This window comes from Dicentrarchus labrax, unplaced genomic scaffold (genome assembly GCF_905237075.1).
Source record: "Dicentrarchus labrax unplaced genomic scaffold, dlabrax2021, whole genome shotgun sequence".
Taxonomy (NCBI): Eukaryota; Metazoa; Chordata; class Actinopteri; family Moronidae; genus Dicentrarchus; species Dicentrarchus labrax.
The window spans coordinates 6,609,471-6,629,662 of record NW_026136720.1 but is presented as its reverse complement, the minus strand read 5'-3'; the positions used below and the strand labels follow the sequence as shown (position 1 = coordinate 6,629,662).

Sequence of the window (20,192 nt, the reverse complement as noted above, 5' to 3'; positions counted from 1 at the left end):
AGAAATGGAATATTTATTTTCAAAGAAAGCTGTTAAGTTGTTGCCTTTCTTTCTTGGTAATTTTTCTCTCATTCTCAGTGAATCTTTTTGCATTAACTTCGCTAGACTTAGAATAAAAAAAGTGTTTATGCTCTCCATGTTTTCTGATATGCATGGTATTTGGTGGCTGTATTCAAATGGACAAAAGTAATAGCAGGAAGAATAGCTTACCATCTTGTTGAGTCAGGATGGCCACAGGCGACCATTAAATGTAATCATGGCCGCATAGCAGCAAATAATTGAAACACAGGAACTGTGATGATGGAAGCAGCTGCACAGGGCAGCTAAGACACATGCATCAAGACCCAAAGGAAAGCTGGTTACTGCATATTTATTTACCTATAAAAGCTTGAATATAATTGCTCCATCAGACAGGAGAGTTAATTTTTACATCTCCAAGGAGTATACTTTCTCTCACCATTAAACATTAAACAGCCTTCACACTCTCTGAAGTAATGAGCAGTTTGGTTGTTATGTGGGTGCTGCATTGCCGGTAACTGACCTTAAAGGTGCCAACTCTCATAAAATCCCTTGTAAATCAGAGCAGTACCATTACACTCTGAAAACTGGCATATTTGTGTGATTTTGGTCCTCTAAGGGGATTTTAAAGCTTTGAAAACAAAGAGAGAGCATTGCCTCACTGCTAAGAGGTAATCACTGAGATACCTGAGGAGCAGGATCTTCTATGTGTGTCCTCCACCTCTCCTCTTCTTGTTAGCATAAAGAATTAATTACCCAGGATGAGGTATTGATTAAAGGCGTGAATCTTATAATGAAAAGGCTATTGATGTTTTAGCTTATACTGCTGTACTTCCGTCCATTCTTCCTTTTCTTTGGCCAAAACAAAGAATCCTCACATTTCTGTGCTGGTATACGGTCACTGAAAACATCAAGTTAATCAGTTTTCAGCAGTTACTTCTGCGTACACCTGCTGAAGGAGCAGCAGTAATCTCACTTTATGTGTTAAGCTGCTGCTACTCCACTGTTGCACTCTTCTCGTGTTAGAAATAGTCTTCCTCCTCAGACCTGCCAGCCTCCACCTGCTGGCATAGGAAATGTCACAGGCCAGCATAAATAAGACATGAGAACTGGCTGTTACTGACCACCTCAGCTCCCCTTACCAATCTTAAGAGGGCACTGTTACAAGCTTATCTGTATTCCTGTTAGTACCATTAAGAGAAAGACACAGGAGAAGTAACAGATAGCGACAGAGAGAAACTGCAGGGCCTTAAAGTTTGTATAAGAGGTGGTCGTTCCTGTCATAATATTTCCTGCTCATTGCGTCAGTAGATGTTGTCCAGGACATTTCTCTATCAGCATGGCCCCACTATTCCCAAAGGACAGCTGAGAGATTGACTGTTTTATTGCATGAATGCTCTTCCCTCATTCAGGCATCCTTTTCACACTCTCCTCTCACATTGTCCAGGCTAAATGGAATCTTGGCAAGCGCCAAATAGCACAATTTTAATGCTAAACAAACCCTTTTGTCCATGGGAATGACTGTTTGTTCCCGCTCTGTAGCCCATTGTATAGGCACACATACAGTATAGCTCATTTAGACCAGGGAATAAAGTGCCATCGTGCTCTATTACTATTTTGTCTTGAATAGCATCAAATTGGCCAGAACAATATGACACAGAGGGTGTTTTTTCAGATCGTGCCCACTTCAAAATTTCATTACATTTTCTCATAGTGCAGTGGGGCTAGACAGGAAGGAGAAGCGACAGAAATCTGACAGCATTCAGAGAAATGGGATTTGAGTCCGTGCTGTAATAATACTGGGCTGTAAACACACTCTGCCACTCAATAACTAAGGTGCCACAGTCATAATGTTTTCTTGAAGTGGATGGTGGTCTTCTAACTTATATTTCTGATTAATTAAATTTGCTGCACTAAAAGGCTATCTGTCTTGTCCCTAAAGTATTAAAAAAAAGGGGGGGCTGAACATGCTTTTCCAAGAACTGTTTACTTTCTTTTAAACCCACCTAGAGAATATTCAAATTTTTATTAGCAGAGTCCTCTCAAGCTTTGATTTTTCAAGCCCAACTGGATGACCTTAAAGTACTGACAAATTATGCAGAGGAAATAGCTTGGAGTAGCTAATGTTTATCCATAAATATTCATTCTTCACACAGTGCAGTCCTGAGCATCTCCTGCTCTCCCTCTGTGAGCTGCACAGAAAGGACTGGGATGAACCCTGTCTTTTTCCAGACTGTGGTGTGTGGAAACTCTCGATTTCCCCTGACAGAGTCAGCTCTAAGGGGGCTCGAAGGAATGAGGATGATTCCCTGACGTCTTTTTAAAGGCCGTGCGCTCGAAATATTCCTGTCTTTTCACTCTCATCTCTGCACGTGAATTCCTCTCTCACTACTTGTGTTCTTTTTGTGTTTTCCTGTATGTTATGTCCGTGTGTGTGTGTGTAGGTGACCTGGTGTCCCGGGCCATGCACTACCTACAGCCACTGTATATGAAGAACCACAACAATGGGACACCGATCCACCAGAAGAGCAGTGTAATTCACTGGGAGCCTGAGGCGATCTACACGCTCTGTTACTTCATGCATTGCCCTCAGATGGAGTGGGAGAACCCAAATGTTGAGCCCTCCAAGGTTACCTTACAAACAGAGAGGTAAGAAGTAAACATGTAGATAGAAAATAAAGAGCACCAAAAACCTCTAAACCTAAACAGCACAGACTAGTTAAAAACAAACTAGTTATCTAAAAATCTCAACTGTCCTTGAGGATAAGACTGGTTATATTATTTCTTATAATATAGTCCCACATACACTCTGTATGTCTACTTACCAGTGGGAAAAATGTAATCCACGGCTGAAAATAGTCCCCAATAAATGTACTACTTACTGTTGTTTGGTTAATGTTTTCTAAAACCTACAGTCCCTTGCTGTTTTAGGAAATTATGCTGAGCCTTTTTTGAAAATGAAACTAGATACTGTGGCCCTTTTTTTACTTCATCAGAAACAGATGAGCTTGGGGATGGGAGCCGTAGACAGGTTTAGGAAGTGGAAATGTGTTGAGTCTAATACATTGTTGTTTCTGGTAATTTCATATTCAAAAAAAGAAAAATATAGAGTAACACAAAGGGTTTGACCCTTCAGCTTAGGAATAAAGGGCTGAAAGCAATAAACAGACAATTTTCTAATTTTCACAAACAGAATTTAATACTGCAATCACTGGAAAAATGCTTTAATCACATATAATTTACACACAGTGGTTTTAAAGCAGCTATACTCAATATTTTTTGCACTAACAATGGATGACATGACTACTTGTATGTGAAAAGTGTTGATGAATGATGAACCCACAGATTATTACCTCAATCTGCAGTTCCCTCAGCTCTTCTGATTTTGCATCTTTCGGCTCGTTGTTTTGGGTTTCTTGCCGACAACTTAACTGTTCTGGTTCACTCTCACCGCTCTCATCAGTCTTCAAAGCTTCCAAAAAAAGGCTCTAAAAACCCACTGTTAAATACAGAGGTGCACTTAACAGACAGACAAAGTTCGCAACTAACAGGTGAACATAGAGCCAGCAGTTTAAACACAATATGACATATTTATCACCTTTTGAGTTCATATGGCAAACTTATTAGCTAATTACAATTTCCTATACTTACACAGCAAATACAAAGCAATGTTAGTATTTATTCAGCTGACAATTGTAAGTCTAGTATTCACCGTCTTTAGCTCTCCCCAAGCGGTAAAAAAAATCACTTATTGCAGGGTAAACATTCAGTTTTATTTGAACATCGCTGAGGAAAAAGCACAAATTATGGCTTCAATCAACCTCCATTAGGAACTGAGAAGATGCTCACCAACATGTTTGTGGCAGTAATAAGCCAATAATTGATAGAAATATAAAAACTTACATTTTGACAATAGAGCGAGAATCAAGCAAGAGAAAAGATGTAACAGGAACATCTAATGAAGAATCAATAGCACAATGTACAATACAGTAGAAATATAAAACATTTATAAGCTGTATTTTGTAGAGAAATAAAGTTGTCTAGATGTTTATTTGCACCTCCCATCATATTTGAGCTGTGAAAAATTACATTTTTATACAGTGAGGTTTTTTTTAAAGCAGAATGATAGAGTATAGTGATATAATTGTCTGGTATTGATTAATCCATCAGACCCCTTCACCTCATTTTGTACTGCAGGACAGTAAAAATATTGCACCTTTAATGTTCACTGGGGCGATAGTAAAAGAACACCAAGAGACCATCGTGAGAAAAAGTGGAAACTCCCTTTAGTTATCCGCTTTTTACACTCCTGCCCGAAATGGCACACCAGATGTTTTCCTCTGGAAGGAAAGTACAGTTTTATATAAGCGAATTGTTAACTTATTGGCTACTTGAGTGAGCCCTCTGGGTGACCTGAACAGGCCAGGAAGGAGCTGTGGAAGCAGGCGTGTGCGGACATGTGCTCAGTTAGTATTTACAATTACTGCCACTGACATAGAGGAACATTATCAGCCGGCAGCTGTAGGACTGTGTTGGTGACTTATGCGTGAATGACATAAGGATTAGGCAATGTTTCCATGGTGTTAATTCCCTTGATCCTTCATCATGTAGCTTTTGGGCACTTCATAGTTTTCCCACAAGTCAGGAAAGAACAGAACAGCCTTCACAATCCTTGCTGTTTTTACTCATGAAATGCTGCTGCTGAGTTTATGAGCTATTTCTTTTTTCAGCCATCATATTCCACTGTAGCATTTATACCTCGACATGTTCTGTATTTCCTACAGTTTGGTGGAAACCCCTGTCAGCTTGCGGCAGAGGTGGGAAACAATGCTGACAGTTGAGCCTGAGCAGTCCTCCTCTGGGGCTCCAGACTTTATCGCCTGCAGTGGAGCAAGTTATCAGCTAATGTGTGTCCCAGGCGTCCAACTCATGCCTGCTTTAGCTCTAATCACCATTTTTTTATAAAAATTACATTTATGTATGTTTTCTTTAGACGTATTCAAGCCAGAGCCCAAATTAGGGAAAGCCTTGAGATTGCAACAACCACCTCAGGAAGGTCTCAGCTTTATTGCGATTCTTGAAAGCGGTTTGCTTGGAAACAGCAAGACCTTGAACTTCTTGTGAACTAGTGTTTCCGTTGGGCTTTTGAGGGAACATATTGCTATTATACGTTCCTTGCCTATTGATTAGGTGTTGTGTGCTACTTTAATGAAGTCTGTCGAACCAGTGACGTCATGTGGCTGTAGGTGAGGCTCCTTTGAAGTGAATAAGGGTTTGCATTTCTCAGAAGATCAAACTATTATTAAAAGATCCTTGCAACAACTCAGAGTAGCATTGATTGAGACTAATTAACAATGAGTGACAGATGTGGGCCGAGTGTCAAGGACAGTCCAGGCGTTAAGACATCCTTTGTAAAGTGATGTATTGAACAGTAAATCCCAGGGGACTAGATCAAATTTCATTAAATACACACAGCATAGATATGTGACAGCTCATACAAAACACATGATGAGCTTATTTCTTCAGCAGCATTCAAACAAACTGTATTGAGAATCAACATCTTTTTTTTTCTCTATGATCATCATACTGTTTTATATAATTAAAAAGATACGTACTATAAAATAAATATTAAATTGTCTGATTTGACACATGTTAGTTAAATGGATTTGTTTAAAAATTGATAACTAATCATTCAAACTTTCTTTACGGACTTCCTAAATGTTACATGTTGGACCTAAAAAAAAAAAAAAAAGCCCATATCTTGAATTATTTTATACCTGGATATACACATGTGTAATGCATTATAATACACCAGCATTACTTGTCTCATCATAACTCAACAAAGTCTGATGAACAACACGGTCCTTTCTGCAGCCATACAATATGGAGAGTGTGGTTGTGTTTTTCATAATGTATTCATGAGTACAGTAACAAAGGTCAAAATGTGACATCATGCATAATTATCTTTATGCATATGGATTTCATCATGTGGCTGCAGTAAACAATGACATAGATGAGTGGAGGAAAGCGGTAGACAGGCGGCCAGGAAGACAAGTTATTTAATTCATTTAGACTCCATATTTACATCCGAGAACATCAGGGCTGTTGGTCCTGCAGAGCCGGAGTTCGTACTTTGGGATTTTCTTTCTATGAGACTGTGGTTGTGTTGTCTCCCTGCAACCACACATTCAATTTTCTCTCTCAAGCTGTTCACCGTTAGTTCTCGTGTCTGGATCAACTGTATGATTTCCTGCCCCTGTCTATGCTCTACAGTACAGTAGGTTTGAAAAATGCAAATAAACCCTTAGGTTAGCTTAAACAGATAGTGAGCTATCATGAATACTATATGTTAGCATGCAATAATCACATTCTTCATTTATTATAAAATAACGTCATGCAAAATAGATTAGAAGTAGAGCAATTGCAGTGTTTTCACTTTAAAGTACTATGCTGATGTATGTAATGTCTTATGACTTTTTTAGCATCACAATGCATTTTAAGGCATATAGAAACTATAATGCATTACGCACATGTTCCAATGCATGGTGTCTGGTTTTATAGCACATTATAGAGGCTTATTCAGTGTAACCAGCTGAGGCTTAAGACATAGCGGATACAAACTTTCATAGCTGACAGACTCTGAACATATTTCAAACAGAATTTGCTTGTTTTAGTGCTATGATGTAGGGTCTATAATCTATGCTATGATCTTGTTTCAGTTTAAATGTTCTCGCATCAAAGTTATGTCTCAGTGACATACTAGTTTTAGGTCTTTGATTCCATCTTCTAGACGGAGTTCATCCTGTTCTCAAGCATCTGCTATACTGGGCAAGATCTTCAAAATAACATATGCAAATTCTGTATTAGGTGGATTTTCCTTGCAAGTGCTTGCGCACACTAAGTACTACTGAGTATGACTGAAGTTCAGCATGAGTCTCTGGTGGCCACAGCATGTGCCTCTATCTCCTCCTACAGGCCGTTCATGGTGCTGCCGCCTCTGATGGAGTGGGTGCGCGTGTCTGTGGTTCACGCCGAACACAGACGCAGCTTCTCTGTGGACAGCGATGATGTGCGGCAGGCTGCCAGACTGCTGCTGCCTGGAGTGGACTGCGAGCCCCGTCAGCTCCGGTATGGCTGTAAGCAGTGTACTCGCCGTTAGGCTGCAGAGTGTGTGTGCATTCAACCCCTTCATCTGCAAATGAAAAAACACCAGCAGGCACATGTGTGAACTTGCAAACACACTTGCACATCAGTGATATGAGCAAGAAAATATATGCGTTTTTCCCATGAACTCATCCATTCCACTCATGTGCTGTTGAAAAATAAAGCTTGTCAGGTGTTCAGGGAAAATATGGCACATTGCAAACGGTCCAAACGTTCTTGCATGCACTGTGAATCACTCTGTGTGCTTTACCCTTCAGAACGGATGACTGCTTCTGTGCCTCGAGGAAACTGGATGCTGCCTCTACTGAAGCAAAGTTCCTGCAGGACCTGGGCTTCCGTATGCTCAGTTGTGGACGAACAGACCTGGTGAAGCAGGCTGTCAACCTGCTGGGGCCCGATGGTATCAACAGCATGAGTGAGCAGGTTAGAGACACAGTCAGCACATTAAATAATGCATATGCAGAAACATTTACACTGATACACACACGCACAATCAGTACAGCCTGTGGAACAGAAAATCTTTGTTTGCTTGGTAAACTGTGGCTCCTTCACCTTTGAGCAGCGTGCAGACTTGTGAGCAGAGAAGCAGTCATGAATATTAAAGCTTATTCTGACATATATTTTTCCTGCAGCTTTCCTGCCAAGGTGCTCTGCATTATATCACGACTACCACCTCCACTATAGTAAATCATCAGGGGAACACTGCAAGTGTAGCTAATGATTTCCCACGGCAAAATCAACATTTAGTTTGGGGCTGACCTAAGCAGAAACTTTCAAACAGTCTAGTACTGTATGTTTCTGTCAGACAAGGTCTGCTGAAGTCCCTGATGGCTCAGAGGGTAAGGTTTGATTCATATGGTATCCTTCAAAACGATCAATAATAGAATATTACTCTCATCTGACTTGAGGTGCCAGGAGTGTAACTGTCAAGGATACAAGTTTATAGCAGATCAAAAGTTCAACCTTGTTCTGCAGTATATTGTAAAAAAAAATGGTTTAAGTTAAACTGTCAAATGGGTGACATGGCACTTCCGCAATAAGATAAAATGCTCGATTTCAAATATAAAAATCAGGAAATGTTGTGTTTCAAAACAGGAAGCAGGGAAGAAGATTTGGGATTTGATGAGGCCATTTCAGTGTAGTGTATCTTTAACTTCTGCGATTGCCCTTGTTCTCTGTACCTGTGCTTGTGTAGGGGATGACCCCGCTGATGTACGCTTGTGTCCGCGGAGACGAGGCCATGGTGCAGATGCTGCTGGATGCGGGGGCTGATATTAACAGCGAGGTCAGTGCTGATGAAGTTTTTACTGCTATTCTGGTTTAACATAAAAAAGCCGAAAGAAGTCAAATGAAAGTCACATGAAGGAAAGATTCAAATAACACAGATAAAATGGAGTACACATAGCCCTCCTCAGATAAATATAAATAACTTTTTAAAATAAGAAACTGATCTACCCAGTGTTTTTTAAATGACTTTCTAGTTTGAAGTATCAGCATTGTATATATCAAGGTGGAGTGTTTTTTAAGACAGGTGAGAGGTATCGAGAGGACCTTTGTATTCTGGTAGTCCCAAAGTAATTCAACACTGTTTCTACTGTAAGTATTGAAAACTATGTGTGATATTGAATTGGAGAAAACCAATCATGTTGTCCCTCATCTCCCTTTTCTTTGTGCTGTCCGACATGTCATTGTGCTAAATGTATAAGAGCTGAAGATCATGAGGCACTGACTGACTGTAGCAGTGTACAATCAGATTGAAAGTTTATGTGAAATGAAACTGCATTTGAGTATTTAGAGCATAAAACATGACGCAGAGGTTTGTTGCTGAGTCATTTTTTTTCCCTGTCAGGGAAAGAAGTGATAAATATCGCCTGACTTTAAGCAACCTGAATTCCTCACAGTGTGCAGAGAATCGAGATGGCATGCTTTGACACTGTGCAGACTTCAGAGAGGTTGTTCAGTTAAGGCCTCATGATCTCATGATCCTCATGGTCTTCATTAGTCACCTCAGCAACATGTCCCATCAGCCATTGTGTCAGAGTTGATTTGCAGTCCGCTGCGTTCATCACCCCTGGACAAAGCACAAAGCACTGTCGACTAAAATATAAAGACCCACTTTCAGATTCATCTTATGCATTTTGGTTTTGAACCTGGTGAACATTTGAACAGTTAAAGACAAATGTTGTTTGCCTCTGATGTGTGCAAACATGTTTCTTTCACCAGCTGAGCAGCCTCAGGTACCAATAAGATACTTACCAGTTCCGACTGGTACTTAAATGTACGAACAGTGAAAGAAAACAATGACTATGTGGAATAAGGGAGTAAACTGGGCCTTCGAGAGAACAAGAGAAATAACTTATACTCTGAGTATGTCTGTAAATACTGGGAACCTACAGTACTGTACTGGGAGATGGTGTTAACAACAATATGCTGCAGAAACCTCTACAGCAATTGCAATATAATGGATGTCACAGTAATGATATGCTACCAAAATTGCCACAGTACAGACGTTAGGTAAGATAACTAAGTAAGTTCCCAGAATGCTGACAAGAAAATTCACCAATGCTGGTGTACTGCCATGCAGTTTTAGGATGTTAGGCTCAACCATTTACAGAGCAATGTACTTATAGGGGACTTAACATGTTAGGTAAAACCAGCTTACATTATTTGGAGTGACTACAGTGTAGCTTCTGTTCCTTATAGTAATGGATGTGTGCAATAAAAAAATTGTCTTCCCTTTTGTTCATGGCAATTATTAGATATGGTTGCCCCAACAGAAAATCAGGTGTCCGTCTGCCAAAAACTACTAAACAAATACAGTTGTTATAGAGAAAGACCCTGACCAGCTTTTATTTCCGTTGACAATGTAGCTACAACAAACCTTAAAGAACACAAAATACACACTCAGTGTATTGCTCATTAACAAACATTAATGCACAAGGAAGATAGGTGCCTTTGTGCTTTGTTCATGTGACAATGTGTCTCATGTGTGTGTCATGTATGTCACGCTTTCATTTGGGAAGTAGTATAGGTTTTCATTGCTGCCTGACCAGAGAGATGAGCCTTAAAGAGGCCGGGTCAGAGCCCTGTCAAAAAAACGCGCAGTGGAGGGTGGAAAGATCAGAGGACTAACTAGACAGATCAATCCATGGTGTTCATTAGACAGCGAACACAGTGACAGGATGTCCTCTGCAGCCCTAGGGTTTCTAGTTAATTACTCTAGTTTCTCCTGTAGAGCTTCCTGTCCCCATTCTCCTCCCCGCAGTTGCTTGTCTTGTGCTCCGTAGGCCATGTAGTAGTTTTAATGGCTTCGTATCTCTCTCCCTCACCTTTCTCCCTCCTACCCACCCAACCCACCCACCTGTATCCCTTCCCCAGGTGCCAAACTCAGTTCACAAGCACCCCTCAGTCTTTCCCGAAACCCGGCAGGCGACGCCCCTCACTTTCGCTGTGTTACACGGACATGTGCCTGTGGTGCAGGTACTTTCTCACCTGTGATTCTCTCATCATGACCTCTCGTTGTGCTTCAGCTCATGGTTGGTCATCATTGTCATTTTTGTCATCAAAGCTTCTTGGTGGTGATGATGATAGTGGTTCTCCACCACGAGTTTTCTCCTGTCTCTCTTTTTTATTTTTCCTTTTTCAAAATGATTGAGATGCTGTTTTGTGATGTATAGTTTGATCTTTTTATCTCATAGAGGGCATTTACCCGGTCACTGAGTCTGAACAACATGGTTTCCTGTCAATTTGCATTTTTGAGCTAATGGATCAGTCTGCATTTAGCGAGTCGAAAGTGGAAACACAGCAGTCTAATTGTTATCGAACTCATTTACCTAATTCAGTTTGTCCTCTAAATGATCTGTCCATTGGATTTTGAATCATTAAATTCGAATGGAAAATGTTTTTAGCCATGTGACAACACAACTGATATCTGAGGACATCAGTTAAAAGGAAGAATTTATTTAAAAAGATTAAATTCAGAGTAAAGTGTATTGTCATTAGGTATATTATCATTTCACATTCAATTTTCCGGGATATAAATTTTCATCTTATTAGATGACATAAAGTTATGAGAGACTTGGATCATTCTCATATTCAACATATTGTTCCCCCAGATAAATCTGCAGCATCGTTTTCAGCTGTTGTATGAGCAGGCCTATGTACTGGAACAAGGACAACTTTAAGTATACAATAGGCAACAAAATACAGTTAAAATAATAATAACAAATCAATAAAAAAAAGTAAAACAGATCTGTGAGACTATATTATATTTAGAGTGCTACCACAATTTGGCTCTTTTTTGTTACTGCTGCATTTAAATGTAAAAGTATTGACAGAGAATAGTTTAAAGAATAGTTAAAAGAATCAGCACTTCTAAAGGTAACTAATTAACATATGATATCTTGTTTGTTTAATCCATACAAAAAACTAAATGTAAATGAGACGTTTTGGTTGGACTGTTTGGACTATTTCTTGCAAAGCTAACTGGCTGCTATATAACATAAGATGTAAGAGAGTAATATCAGCCTTCTCATCTAACTAGCAAGAAATCTAATTACTGTTTTTCCCAAAATGTTGAACTATTCCTTTAAATAATGGAAGCATGAAGTGCTGTAAACTAGCAGCGTAAACATTAATTATCCACTATTCCCTGTACAGATTTATTATACATGTAAACCAGTCAGCAGATGAGAGAAGCTGAATACTAAGCTACCAGACTGACTTCTAATCATTCTCAATCATTATCAGCAGCCAACTGACTCTCCATCTTTTACCCTCCTCTCTCTGTCAACCTTTCTTTCTCCCATCACCTCCCTCTATGTCGCCACCCGACCACCTCTGCAGCTGCTGTTGGATGCCAAAGCCAACGTGGAAGGGTCCTTACAAGACGGGATGGAGAACTACACAGATACCCCGCTGCAGCTGGCGGCTGCTGCAGGTACAGAGACACAGTGTGATTCCCATCCTCTTCCTCCTGTCCAACTGTACAGTTGCATGCTGACAACACCAGCTGGCCTTCTTTAACCAGCTGATAACAACACCTGAATGTCAGCGTGGGGCGTGCATGCAGAAGAATGATCAAATGTTTGCATTTCCTGTGTCTCATTCTTGTTAAATCTTACTGTGCGCGTATGCATATTATAAGCTCTGTCAATCGTTTTTCATGCACAGGTAACTTTGAGCTGGTGAGTTTGTTGCTGGAGCGGGGGGCGGACCCCATGGTGGGAACCATGTACCGTAATGGCATCTCCACCGCGCCGCAGGGAGACATGAACTCCTACAGTCTGGCAGCAGCTCACGGACACAGGTAGGTAACACACACACATATTCAGTCACAAGTACATGCTTTCGACTGAATAAACAGATTACACACGCACACTCTGCTCATACGGTGAATTTAGCATACAATTTTGTTCATGCAAAAGCACAATCTCAACAGAGCATTTACTATACTATTCTGCATGACTAAATTCCTGTTTGTCTTTTTGCTGTACCTCTTCACAATGTTGCTTGATACAGCACAACCATTTTAAATGAATGAAAATATAGACTTATAAAATATAATTACCAATTATTATCAATGTTACCAATTCAAGTATTATGGTTTTATTAATGCTTTTTTTCACAGGGCCTTAATTTCCTCTTGCCTGTATACATTTTACATTTTGCATTCCAGCTGTCCTGCTGTGCACACTAAGAAATCAACAATATAAAATAAAGTTAAATAAATACAGAAAAAACAAGTCAGAGTATTAGAAACAGTGATAATTAAGCTAAATTGAATTTGGAGTAATGGTAATGGCTAGTGGAAGCATTTCCCTCTGCAACACTTGTCAATACGCGCTGAAGAAGGGCATCTTGCCCGAAATGCCAGTGCTGCTTTTATTTCAATAAACCCAACTCTCTATTTAAATCAATATTTTGTGATCACTGATTTGCTGTCACATTTTCTTGAACCTTAAGCTTGTTAAATGTAAAATTATGTACTCCTTTCTTTTAACCGTGATTTTGTATCTTTGAAATTAGGTCCACAGTTATCACCTTAAGGACCTTTTTTGTACCTTACAGGGTACTTTTCTGACAATTATACCTTTAGATACAGAAATGATATCCCTATTTCTCTGTGTGTACACTTACTAAGACTCTCTAAACTTTAATTAATAGTAATTAATTGCAAGAGTGCCAATGTGCCATTTATGTTTCTCCTATAATTAGTAAGAGATTACATAACTCTTTTTAGTGAATGTTTTGCAAATGAGGAATTTATTCTGAAATAAAATAGAGCATTACAGAGTTTCTTTTTTTTTTGTTTGTTGTCTAATTTTCACCAAACCTGGTACACAGCACAAGTGCATCTAACTGTATTTGGCACACCAGCTACATTGGGTTGGGCAGCTATAATTTATGAGTGATGAATGAGCATTTGTTTGTCTTACCCTACTTGTTAATTAAAACTGAGCTATATGCAGCAATAACAATCCAAGCTGTGAGACAGTTTTTTTCAGATTTCCCTTTATCTGTAATGACCACCACTCAGTGACTGTGTAGTTTATATTACAAATGCAATACAAAAATATTGGACAGGAAACACAAACTCATGCAATAAAAAGCAATTAAATAGAGTCTTACAATCTGTACTGACCAATCAAATTAAATTCCTTTTTTGTTTTTGTGTTTCTGTTATTCTAGAAATGTATTTCGTAAGCTGCTGTCCCATACAGAGAAAGGAAAAGGGGACGTCTTATCCCTGGAAGAGATTCTGGCAGAGGGTTCGGAGCTGGAGGGTAGAAGTCCATCCCAGATTGACCTGATCCGAACTGGGAAGGCCAAACTTAAAGCCCTGAAAGAAGCCATGTACCACAGTTCAGAACATGGGCATGTAGACATCACCATAGATATACGGAGCCTCGGTTTGTTCACATTCTGTGTGCCACATTTGTACCTTCCTTGTGCATGTGTCCATTTTATATGTTTCAAGTGTGTTTTCATATGTAACTATTTCCCAGGGGTTCCATGGACTTTGCACACTTGGCTCGAGTCTCTGCGCACATGTTTCCATCAGCACCGCCGGCCTCTGATCCAGGGTCTCCTGAAAGAGTTCAGCTGCATCGAGGAAGAGGAGTACACTGAGGAGCTCATTACGCACGGCTTGCCTCTCATGTTCCAGATCCTCAGAGCCAGCAAGGTACTGTCTGCATCACATGTTAAGTCACTTTGGATTTCAGTTGTTTGACTCGCCTTGTATGGCATCATAGTTGTAGGATCAATAGAACTTCCTCCAAAGCTACATTCTGATTTCAGTCTTTAAAAATGTCTTTCTTTACTTTCAAATATATCTGCTCTGTTTTGTGAGCTCATCTTTTTTATATGATTATCATAGTCAGGTCATCAGCTTCACAAAGACTGACACAGCCCCAGAGGCCTACTCAATATCAATTACTTAAAGTGATAATGATTTATGACAAGCTCCCCCACTCCTCTCTGTTGCTGCTCATTAGATCGGGGCCCTGTCTCATTACTTAAGCTCATGATCCCCTTGGTAGGCCATATTAGATTTAAACCAGCACATCATTGTCCTGTCTAGCACCTCTGTTTGTTTTGTCTACTTTGTCTTGGGCTTAGTATTGGCCTGCCGGTGAGATGAGCTTTGCTGTCATTGCTGATATGAAAAAAAAAACACTGCAATGCACAAACACACACACACATAAATTGAAACAGCCAAGCAAACCTGCATAGACTCGCATGCGTGTGCAATTCCATACCCACAGTATTTCTTCTCTCACGCAAACACACACACACACACTCACACATACACACACACACAAAACACACACACACACACACACACACACACACACACACACACACTCGTACACTCAGGCCATCCTAGCCTTTAGTGGATTGCTGCATTTTCAGTCCTATTCTCTGTCTTGGTTGATATATGGTGGGGCCAGTGACCCTCATCTCCTCATCTCTATGAGGGGCTCAGGGACCCCGGCTCCACTGTGAGGACCAGAGACATCAAGGTAGTGGCCATTCATCTTTTAGATAGTCTGCTGCCTCGGCCCACGTAAACCTTCATTCAGCCTTTTAGTGAAATACAGTTCTCTACAATTCAGTTCATTTCAGTTCAACTGAGGCCAGTTACTTTCAGTTCAGTTCTATCTGTGGGGGAAGTTAGTGAAATGTATATTTGTACCTGGTGGAATAGGTGGCTGTTATGTAATAGCTGTTTGTTGGCGTCATGCTTCAGTAAGAGCAAGCAGCCTGACTGCACATATGGGGCTTGTAGTGTTGCGCACCACTGCTGCAGCTGAATGGCACTGCCCCTCCTTCTCCCCCAGTTTTAGCACCACACACAGACAAGTGAAAAAGTTAGGTGTAAGGGTAAGGAGACCTAACTCTCCTGGCTTTCTGTTTCTCACACTCCTACTCCAGCTCAACCTGTCATCGTGTTCCCCATTATAGTAATCTCTGAGGAACAGAGGGTGTAAGAAATGAGCTTGATTTCCATCTGATCCCCTGTCAAAGGTGTGAGACAGCCATGAATATGCGGTCTATTGGAGCAATTGCTTGAATAAAGTGAATGCTGAACATGATAGGATGATAGAAGGCTGCAGTTGAACCTCTCTCACTGTGCTGGTAATTGTGTTGGGGATGTTTGTGTAGGAGAGGATCATTACAGTAAGTGCTTGTGTTCTTGCATAACATCAACTCCTGGGATGTTGACTGAGCACTGCCCGCCCAAGCAGCTTTCCTCACCCTCTGATGTTTTGTTACTCTGTGCTTTTTTCAGAATGAGGTGATCAGCCAGCAGCTGTCTGCAATCTTCACCCAGTGTTATGGCCCTTACCCTATCCCCAAACTGGCAGAGATCAAGAGGAAGCAGTCGTCACGTCTGGGTGGGGGCCTGTCTTATAACTGTAAAATCTGTTGTTTAACAATGTAAAAATACAGAATTAAGACTGTTTTGATTTATTTTCAGCTGTTACTAGTGAATGCATAATGCAGGAAAATGAGAAGTGCACATAACGCCATCTAGTGTTCAGAGATTAGAATAGAAAAATAGCAGAAATGTATCTAGAATGGCTAGTGAGGCTAAGTTGTACATCCTATTTGTTTTTAGTTTTTTATGATAATCAGAAAAACATCAAGTTTTTCTGGTCATGTTTTTTTCAGATCCTCACTTCCTGAACAATAAGGAGATGTCAGATGTGACCTTTTTGGTGGAGGGGAAGCCTTTTTACGCCCACAAAGTCCTACTCTTCACAGCTTCCAACAGGTACACTTATTTAAACATCAATTACATTTTAGTATGAAAGGATAGATTAATTCATACAACAGTGACCAAATGTTTAACATACTGTGTTATATGCTGTTGAGATGTGATGGCAGTACTGTACAGTTCTTCCTGCTGATCCATAAATTCATTTTTCCTGGCCCCCGGGATCTTGACAGGACCTCCATTTCACTCTCATGTCATGTTGATGATAACCAATCAATCCTGTCATAAAGTGACTGAATAGAAATGACACATCAATCAAAAGTGTTGTTGACACAACTTCCTCGGAGAAAACTCATTTCAAAACGACCCCATTACTGTAAAATAATTCAAGGCTTATCGTGCTTTCCCTACATGCTATTCAGTGGTAAAAACATTAATAAAATGCTGAAAAATCCTCTTTCTAGTGATTTCTCTCGTGCTCTCTCTGCCTCTTTATTTCTCTCAAGGTTTAAAACTCTTCTAGCAAACAGGCCGTGTGGTGAAAACACATGCATTGAAATCAGCAATGTAAAATATCATATTTTTCAGGTGAGCCACTTTTGAATTACACTTGAACCACACATTTCTATTCCTTCTTTCAGAAATTCATACTGTATTTATCTTTGTATAAGAGCAGTGCAATGTGTGTTTCTTCCTTTCAGCTGGTGATGCAGTATCTCTACTTTGGAGGGACAGATGCGCTGCACATCAGGAACACTGATATTATGGAGGTTAGGCCATATTATAGCTTTCACTGCCAGCTGTGTTATGTACTATAACATACCTTTATACTGTAGTATGAACCACTTTAGAATCTCAAGGTCACCTATGGATATTGCACTGTTCAAATATTACAGTAATGTTTATTATCAAATGTAAAACAGATTCTAAATTTTAATTTGAGTTGATTTTATTTTCCAGCTTCTGTCTGCAGCCAAGTTCTTCCAGTTGGAGGCTCTGCAGAGGCACTGTGAGATGATCTGCTCCAAGAACATTAACACTGAAACGTGTGTGGAGATCTACAACCACACTAAGGTGCAAAAATAGACAGAAAATGTATCTTTAATTTATTGAAAATGTGTTAAGATTCACAGATAAACAACCATGTTTTCCCCCTTTTTTCACAGTTTCTTGATGCTCCAGACTTGGCGTCCTATATAGAGGGTTACTTTCTAAAGAACATGGTAATCCTGATCGAGTTGGAGCCATTCAAACAGCTATTGTACGATGCGCCTCCAGACAGCCCCGGCTGTGACATCCTGCAGGACCTGGAGAAAACTCTGGCCATTCGCATCCAGTCCATCCATCTGTCCTCCTCCAAGGGATCCATTGTTTGATCTCCTGACCTTTCTGAGCAGATAATATTTATCAGAGACACACCAGAGACACTACACTGTATTGCAATGTATCTGAATAACAGGTCATTACAAGTGAAAGAGAAAAATAAGACTTGAAGGACTGTCCAGTTAAGATCTTTGTCTCTGTCAAGCTCATCCGTTGCTAATATGCTTCTTATCTTAGCACAGATGGTTACAAGTCTGTCTGTCTGTCTGCCTTGTTGATATCTGTCAACGATGAATTACAGTAACATACAATGACTGTCATAAGATAGTTGCATTATGCCACAATTTGCCAAGAACATAGGCTACATTACTGTAACAATGTCCCTCATTCAGCAAGAATTTCTGAGTAGTACACTCTGTGTGTTTCATGTTGCACTGAATGGATCGGGTGGGACTACGGAGGAAGGGTTGCAAAAAACTGCAACAGTGAGAACATCTGCATACATGGCTCAGTGTGTTGAGACAATAACCAACCTCAGCGTAATGTGATAAGCCATCAGTGTATCTCTTCCTGGCTGCATGGAAGAACTTCTGCCTCATGTTGTGATTATTTGCTTAAACATGTGGACCTGTACAGAGTAATTCATTTGTATATTTTCTCTTAGAATTATCTGTGCTGATTACTCTTTAAAGCCAAACAAGACAAACAACTGACAAGATACCTGTAATGTGACTGATGCAAAAGAGGAAGTTTCATGATGTGACTCCGGGCAACTGGATGGGAAAGAGGACTTTTCCTTCCTCCACTACTGTGTAAATATTGTTCATAAAAACAGAGCTATTGATAATGTAAGTTAATGTATATATAGCTGCAGATGTTTTCTCATGTGTCTTATTGTTGGATATCGCTGTAAAAACATAAAGCTCATCTTTTAAATATCTATGTTTAAATGTTGCATGTCAGAAGGATGACTGTGTTTTTGGTTTTTCTGTTTGAAGACTGCATTGAGGAACTGCTTTCACACTTGTACGACTGAAAGTTGGGAGAGAATATTTTCGTCATCAGCATGGGTCACTAAATGTGTAACAGTCAATTGGTGTCGTCATTTCGTGTGTGAGAGGCTCAAGGCCTGTGTAGTCCTGAACCGGGAACATGATGCTGTCAGCTGACAACACATGACTTGTATATGTGTGACTTGATATATCTTTCCTCTATAAAGATTAATATAAAGAATACTATGAATCCACTCTTAGATTTTTCTGGTGCAGTCTCTGGCTCCAAAACAACCGCAAGGGGACATCCATTATTCTGTTTGATGTAAAATTTTGAAGGCTGTTATTTTGTTCTCAGTAGCCAAAAGGTTAGATCTCAGCTGGAAGGTGGTTTAATTTGGCACCCAACTGCACACAAGCCAATTCCATCTTGAATAAATCGCCTAAAATCAATGACAAAAAAAGAAAAGAAAAACCTTTAAATAAGTTCCTTCAATGGCACTCCAAAACTGACAAAATGTTGTAATAAAACTACATCAACCAGTGTATAATGTTAATAATTCATAATACTGTAATATATTGCTGTAAACTCCTCTAACATGGCTAAAGCAGCTAAATAACAACAATAGAGTAGGCATTCTAATGCTACTTAGAATTTCCTAGACACAATCTTAATAATTATCTTCATCTTAAAGTGCATGGCTTTTGTCTTCCTCTTAATTGTGTCATCTTTGAAAGTTTATTTATCAATTCATTCATTTAATGTCTTCTTTTCTTAATGTGAAACAAAACTTCCAATTAGCCCCAGCAAGCTAACTTTGGTTTTGTTTAAAGTCACTCATTCATTCACTGATTCACCACTGCTCAATAGACATTCACTAGACTAGTTTCCTTTATAGTGAGCAGTAAGCGATTTTGGAAACTAACTAATTCTCATCATCTGACAGTTTTAGAGTCATTTTTTCACATCATGTAGCACATTAAACATGGCATAGGAGAAGTTTGAATTCAGTGCTTTCTGTCAAATTCCTGCAGAAATTCTGCAATATGCTCAAAAAGGTATTTTTTGGCATTTTTGTAGTAGTAATTCCAAATTCAAACTAAAGCAATTCCAATAAAGCTATACATATTCACTATAAATACATGTAGAGGATATCTAGCGAGTTCTCATTCTGTCCTCTTCTGTCGCAATACACGTGAAATAATCTTTTTTGCATGTCTGACTCATTCCTGGCAATCTTCTATGTCCAGAAATCCACCATTTATCCAAGAGGGACACGCTCACGTGGACAGTGCACATAAACTTATCATGAGGGAAACAATTTATCCATCATGCGGTAGAGGAAAGGAGCGTAATGTGGAAGGAAAAGTGACACCACCCTGCAAGTGAAATCTGACTGGAAGAAAATGGTGAAATGGCACTCCTAGTTAGGAGTTTGTGCACTTTTATTCCTTTTTTAGATGTAGAT

General features: G+C 39.7%; 1 protein-coding gene across 2 annotated transcripts in view; it reads left to right on the top strand.

The window, feature by feature from the left end:
- The window catches only part of btbd11b (BTB (POZ) domain containing 11b), a 69,097-nt gene extending 50,131 nt beyond the window's left edge, over window positions 1-18,966 (top strand). The window contains exons 3-17 of one of the 2 annotated variants that reach the window (XM_051382238.1): window positions 2,463-2,667; window positions 6,994-7,146; window positions 7,440-7,605; window positions 8,378-8,467; window positions 10,561-10,662; window positions 12,028-12,121; window positions 12,355-12,490; window positions 13,873-14,093; window positions 14,190-14,368; window positions 15,980-16,085; window positions 16,363-16,465; window positions 16,915-16,996; window positions 17,110-17,178; window positions 17,369-17,482; window positions 17,575-18,966. In XM_051382238.1, the coding sequence (XP_051238198.1) occupies window positions 2,463-2,667; window positions 6,994-7,146; window positions 7,440-7,605; window positions 8,378-8,467; window positions 10,561-10,662; window positions 12,028-12,121; window positions 12,355-12,490; window positions 13,873-14,093; window positions 14,190-14,368; window positions 15,980-16,085; window positions 16,363-16,465; window positions 16,915-16,996; window positions 17,110-17,178; window positions 17,369-17,482; window positions 17,575-17,784 (2,030 nt within the window). In that variant the 3' untranslated portion in view covers window positions 17,785-18,966. The remainder of the gene's footprint in view (window positions 1-2,462; window positions 2,668-6,993; window positions 7,147-7,439; window positions 7,606-8,377; window positions 8,468-10,560; window positions 10,663-12,027; window positions 12,122-12,354; window positions 12,491-13,872; window positions 14,094-14,189; window positions 14,369-15,979; window positions 16,086-16,362; window positions 16,466-16,914; window positions 16,997-17,109; window positions 17,179-17,368; window positions 17,483-17,574) is intronic. The other variant, XM_051382239.1, reaches the window with a different exon arrangement.
- The last annotated feature ends 1,226 nt before the right edge of the window (window positions 18,967-20,192 follow it).